Below are 5,969 nucleotides of genomic sequence, written 5' to 3'. Positions count from 1 at the left end.
AATTTCTCTCATGAATATTCTTTGTGGGTATCCTGAAAACCCAACATGTGAGTTCCCCAGGGCAGGTTTAGTGAATCTTGCCTGAAGGTTATCCGTGTTCCTAGCTACCTCTCTCACCAGATCTCCCCCAGGGCCATTGCAAGAGTATTAGGCATCCTAGGTGAATGTTTTGCCTTGCGCCCCCCCCCCCCCCCCCGTCCAGGCCCTGGCTCTGACCTCATTCACTCAGACAGACCCCCATCTTGCTCACACTTAGGTTCCTTGTCTCATTCACACATGCACCCTTACACAGGCTCCCTCCCTCTCTCTCTCTCACTTACACCATTGCACTCTTGTACGCACACAATCCCTCTCACTCACACACACACACACACATACACCACACACACACACACACAGGCGCCGCTCGTGGCCCGCTAAGATTCTGTTTCTCTCTGCAGCGAGCGGGATAAGTGCCGCTTGCAGCCCGCCGAGTCTCTACTCCTCTCTGCCGCGAGTAGGATGGGCTCCGCTTGCGGGCCCCATATGGCTGCTCTTTGCTGCCCCCTAATGGCTGGTGCCTTAGGCAACCACCTAGTTCTCCTTTTGGGACACGCCGGGCCCTGTTCTCCCCACCCTGTTTCAGACTTGGGGAGGGTGGGGGGGAACTCAGTAAACACAATGCAAGTCACAGATGTTAGAGTGTGCCAGAACAACTAACCCCCATGCCAAATGCATTTTCAGTTTTCTGAGCCTTTACATATCAGCTGATCCCTGATGACCCTAGCTGCATTGCTAATGTTATCACACAAGAACATGGAAAACAAACAGGAAGCTTGAGGAGTCTGCTAGTGCCCAGGCCAGGGCCTTGTGCTAAGCCAGGGTGGAGCAGACAGCAGCAGCAGCGGGCACCACCCAGAGACCTTTTCTGCTTTGCAAAGTAGTCTGTTCCTTATCCTGTAAATTCTGGGGGCGGTGTGAATTACACTGATGCAACCCCTCACATGCCCTGAAGGTCAATCCCCAGCCATCAGGGGGATGGGTAAAGGTGCCCTCCTCTGAATATCATAAATTAATACACATATAAAGAATATTACATAAACATTATAAACACAGGAGTCGGCCCTCACAGGATGCTCAGAGACTGGCAGAGCCGATTTTAGCCACAGGCAACACAGGCCTATGATTAGGGCATCAAATTCCAAAGGTTCCCCATAAACTGGGACTCCCCACACCTCCCTAATTTCCAGGGGCAAAATCTTTCGCCCCCCTTGTCCTCTGCCTATGGGCAACATAACCCTAACCCCGGAGAAGGAAGATATAAAACTCCAGCCTGGTTCAGTGTCACCCCATAAGGAAGTTTCTTCCCTCTTCAGAGCCGAGGTCCTGGCCTGTGTACTGTGTAGAGGTGGGGGGAGGGGAGATGGTGCTTCTCTGTGTGCAGGGGCAGGAGTCTGCTGCGGTCTGTGCAGAGGAAGGCAGGAAGCAGACCGTTGGAATGGAGCTATGGAGTAATGTCAACAGCCAGTACCGAAGGCTTTAAAAAGCAGAGCGGGGATTAGAGGGGGTGCTAGGACTGCTCCAATCTCTGGTGACCGGGTGCACTATGAATCTTTTCCACCTTTTCTCCTGCGTCCTGTATGTGCTTTGCACCACCTACTCCGGCCAAGGCGGTAAGTTTGATCTCGGGCAGGGGTTATGTCGGCCTACGATCCAAGAATCCAATAAATATAAACAGAGCTGAACTAGTAGGAAGCACAAAGAAATCCTGGCAAGGATTACTGGAACGTGTTTCAATGGGGCATTATAGCCCCCTCTTATGGTAGGTAAAGTGAACTGCAGCTTGAAGAAGTTAATACGGTTTCAATATTTCCTAAAATTGTTCCCTTTTGGTTTTATGTATGACTTTGGTGACACATGTAAAAACTGTAAAGTAACCTGAATCTGACCAGTAAGAGGTTCCTTATTTTGGCAGCTCCACAGAAGTCCTGCCTTGAGGCAAGAAGGGTGGCTGTAGCCTTGGCTAGGAAACATTTCCTTACAAATTATGGCCCCAGGGTCTGGACAGAGAAGTAACGTGAGCTGGTCTTTTCATCCTCCCAGAAAACCTTCGGAGCTGGATTGTCGGGGGTAGAGAAGCTCGTCCCAACTCCTGGCCCTTCATTGCCTCCCTACAGATCCAAGGGCAGCACTTCTGTGGGGGGTCACTGATAGCCCCCCAGTTCCTGCTCACAGCAGCCCACTGCTTCCAGGATCTGTAAGTAACACAGAAGGATGACAAGGCTCTAACTTTCAGCTCTCCCTGCTGCACGTAGGTAGCATTGCAGATACTGTTCACAAGGAGTCACAGACCCGCTGTCCTCGGTGCAGAGCAGGTGCACATTATTTATATCCCAGCTGCTGCTGCTGCTTTCATGCTCACAGTTTTACCTGCAATATTTCTGTCGAACTCATCTCATTCTCCTCTAGCGTATCTAGTTTTGTGACTCCTGCACTGTCAGGTCAGAGGCAGTGATGACTGGCCTGCAGCATGGTACACAGTGAACACGCACTCCCCATCTCTGTCCTCCTCCCCCTGTGTGTCCTGTTACAAAGGAAGTGTGCACCAGGAACCGAAAGCAGCCGAGGAGTACATAGGAGTCTGCTCATAGTACTGCTGCATCCCAAGAAACTGAGAAGATCCTGGCAGGAGCAAAAGGTGGAAGGGAAGAGGGAAAGAAAGAACAGAAGGGAAGATGAGATTGGAGAGGATGGAAGAAGGAGGGAGAGGATGATACACCGCACCAACCTTTTTTAAATTGTAGATCTTTTCTGTGTGTCATACATTTCTTTTTCCGTGTACGTCCACATTGAAAAACATCACACTTGCATGTTTTGTTTCCGTTTAAGCAGGACATGGGCCAGTTTCTTAAAAAAAGTGATATGTTGGCACCATCTGCTGCTGAAAATATTAACTGCACCAAGTGGGCTCAGTCCTGGCTCATCTAGATGCTGGTAAAACACTGTCCATGCCCCGATTCGCAGCTCCATCCTGCACTCCTGGCTGGACCTGCTGAATCTTGCTAATGGTGTTTGTGGCACTCGAGGAAGACCTTGAGTCTGGTGGGGGGAGGAGAGGTGGTCCCTGCCTCTGAGAAAGTATCTGGTAGGGCCTCAGTATAGTGTTTGCTTTGAAGAACCATTTACTTGTGTCTGTAAATGTGACCTGTAAATGATCCTCTCTCCAATTCCCTTCCCCCCAGAAACCCTGTGTTTGTGACTGTCGTGCTCGGGGTCCATTCGCTGACTGCCAACGAGGCCACGAGACAGAGGTTCCGGATCTCGCGTATCTTTGAGAATGGCTTTAACCCTCAGAGCTTGGAGAATGACATTCTGGTGTTAATGGTTAGTGTAATCAAGATGTGAGGTTGATGCTGGTCGGACAGGCGGTGGATTCTGGGAGGTTAGGGGCTGTGATGGAACGCAGTGAGAAAGAGATTGCAGCCCAATAAAAACCGCTGATCTGTGTGGGGCCTGAGCTTAAGACCTGTCGATCTGCTGAGCAGTAATCTATTCTGTACCACTGAAAGCTAAGATGGTCTATGCATTGCAGCTGGGCAGAGGACTAGAGTCAGACCTCTGAGGGGAACCCATCACTCTTGACACGTTTCTAGCTTTGGAGTTCGGTCAGACACTGCCATTGCCCCTGACCAAGGTTCCTTGTGCCCTACACAGCTGGATCGTGCAGCTGATCTGAATGCCAGTGTGCAGACGGTGAAACTCCCAGAGCAGAACCAGACTGTTCCTTCAGGAGCTCTGTGTGTTACGGCAGGGTGGGGCCAGCTGTCCACCCAGGGCCGAGCCCCGGACCGACTGCAGGAGCTGAATGTCACAGTAACCAGGAGAAATCGGTGCAGACCAACCAATATCTGCACCCGTGTCTTCATGCGCCAGGCAGGAATCTGCTTTGTAAGTGATGAGAGGGTTTACTACTTACCACTCTTTAGAACAAGGGTTAGAATGAGGTGTCTCAGTACTGGTATAGCAAGGGGGAGGCAGAGTTTTGTGTGTGTGTGTGTGTGTGTGTTGTGTCTCAGTACTGGCATAGCAGTGAATGCTCCAGGGCAGGAGTTAGTTGTGTTGGCAGTGCTCTATGGGGCAGTCTCACTACTGGAATAGTGGGGGGGGGGGGGGGGGGGGGCTGCATGGCAGGAGTGAAGTGCATTGACTGAGCGGTGTGAGGGGGGTCTCAGTACTGGAATAGCAGAGGGTGTTGTAGGGTGTGAATGAGTTGCACCAGCAGAGCAGTGTATGGAGCCTCTGTACTGGAACAGTAGGAAGGGATGCAGAGCAGGGGTGAGGTGCATTGGCTGAGCGGTGTGAGGGGGGTCTCAGTACTGGAATAGCAGAGGGTGTTGTGGGGTGTGAGTGAGTTGCACCAGCAGAGCAGTGTATGGAGCCTCTGTACTGGAACAGTAGGAAGGGATGCAGAGCAGGGGTGAGGTGCAGCGGCCGAGCAGGGTACGAGGATCTCAGTACTGGAATAGCATGGGGTTACTCTCCCTTTCATTGTCCCACTTCTAAGAACATGTAGCATAAATGAAGAATATTCAAAGGTGGAGGTTGTTAGGATAATTCTTGCCCTTTGGGTCCCACCGACTCATCTGTTCTCTTTCTTTCTTTCTCAGGGTGATTCTGGTGGACCATTGGTTTGTGATGGTGTCCTCCAGGGAGTGTCCTCATTCATCATTGACACCTGTGGCAATGGGATTGCCCCTGACTTCTTTGCCCGCGTTGCGCTGTTCCGTAGCTTTATTGACAGTGCCCTTGCAAGCGTGGAGAGGAAAAGGTTGCGTCATCCTGATATCCTCTGATGCACTAATGCAAAGGTCTAAGTGTACAGGGAGGGAGGGGAAAGCAGGAGCAGATCAGTCCCAAAGCAGAGAGAAAGAAAGACACAAGCCTCTTCCGTCTGCAGGGGGGGGGCAGTAGGATAAGGACATCTCTTTCGTGGGACTCCAGTTAGAATTACTGTTGTTAACCCCCTGTCTCTAAAAGTATCAGAAGGAGGAGAGGAAAGCAGAGTAGTTTCTCGTCACTGCCTGCAGCAAAAATGAGACGAGGCGAGTGGCACCTTGTAGACTAACCAATTTATCGAGGTCTGAGCTTTCAAGGACAGAGTCCACTTTGTCACGCATCTGATGAAGTGGACTCTGTCCTCGAAAGCTCAGGCCTCAATAAATGGATTAATCTATAAGGTGCCACTCGCCTCTTGTCCTTTTTGCACCTGGCTATTGATTCTGATCTTTCTGGGAGTGAGGACCAATAAGGAGGCCTATTCTGAACTTACCACTGGTAGCACTTCAGGACATGTGAATAACTTGATTTCATGATTGCTTAAACTAGAGAAATCGCATGCCAAGGTCTTCTAATGGGTGGGAGCACAATCCTTTTTATCATGAACAGAATCTAACCCGGATTTACTGGAAAGACAGATTTTTGTTTCCTGTAATGCTACTTGTTTGAATGCTTTTGTTATAGAAATATGACAGTGTTCCCTCAAATAAAGAACTAGAGAGATAGTTTGCCAAGTTCTTGCTCAGCTTTCTGCTTTCTTGATAATTGTATGACAGGTCTTTGATCCTTTCACCCTCAGGAATTCAGGGGGCAGCAAAATATGGCGTGAAGAGGTATTCTGACACTGAGAAGTCTTACAAAAATGTCAGTTCTGTATATGAGAAGTGAGTGAGACTCTGGCACAGAGGGTGCGAGGCGAGAAATGAATGAAACTGATGAAGTGTATATAGAATAAGGAAAGAGTGGGACTTTAGTGTAGTGTGTGAGCTGAGGAATGAGTGAGACTGTGGTTACTTGTGAGTGGTATGGGGAATGAGTGGGACTTTGGTGAAGTGTGTGAGCTGAGGAATGAGTGAGACTGTGCTTACTTGTGTGTGGAATGAGGAATGAGTGGGACTTTGGTGAAGTGTGTGAGCTGAGGAATGAGTGAGACT

The 5,969-nt window shown here is 49.9% G+C and overlaps 1 protein-coding gene across 1 annotated transcript; it reads left to right on the top strand.

Moving 5' to 3' along the window:
- Positions 1-1,511: 1,511 nt before the first annotated feature.
- On the top strand, positions 1,512-5,552 carry LOC115097848 (myeloblastin-like). The gene is made up of 5 exons (XM_029613960.1): positions 1,512-1,652; positions 2,083-2,236; positions 3,222-3,363; positions 3,694-3,927; positions 4,647-5,552. Exons 1-5 carry the CDS (start codon positions 1,586-1,588, stop codon positions 4,830-4,832), a joined length of 783 nt encoding a protein of 260 aa, XP_029469820.1. The 5' UTR covers positions 1,512-1,585; the 3' UTR covers positions 4,833-5,552.
- The last annotated feature ends 417 nt before the right edge of the window (positions 5,553-5,969 follow it).

Source organism: Rhinatrema bivittatum, chromosome 8 (genome assembly GCF_901001135.1).
Source record: "Rhinatrema bivittatum chromosome 8, aRhiBiv1.1, whole genome shotgun sequence".
Taxonomy (NCBI): Eukaryota; Metazoa; Chordata; class Amphibia; order Gymnophiona; family Rhinatrematidae; genus Rhinatrema; species Rhinatrema bivittatum.
Note: the sequence above shows the minus strand (reverse complement) of the source record. Positions and strands in the feature narration are given on the sequence as shown.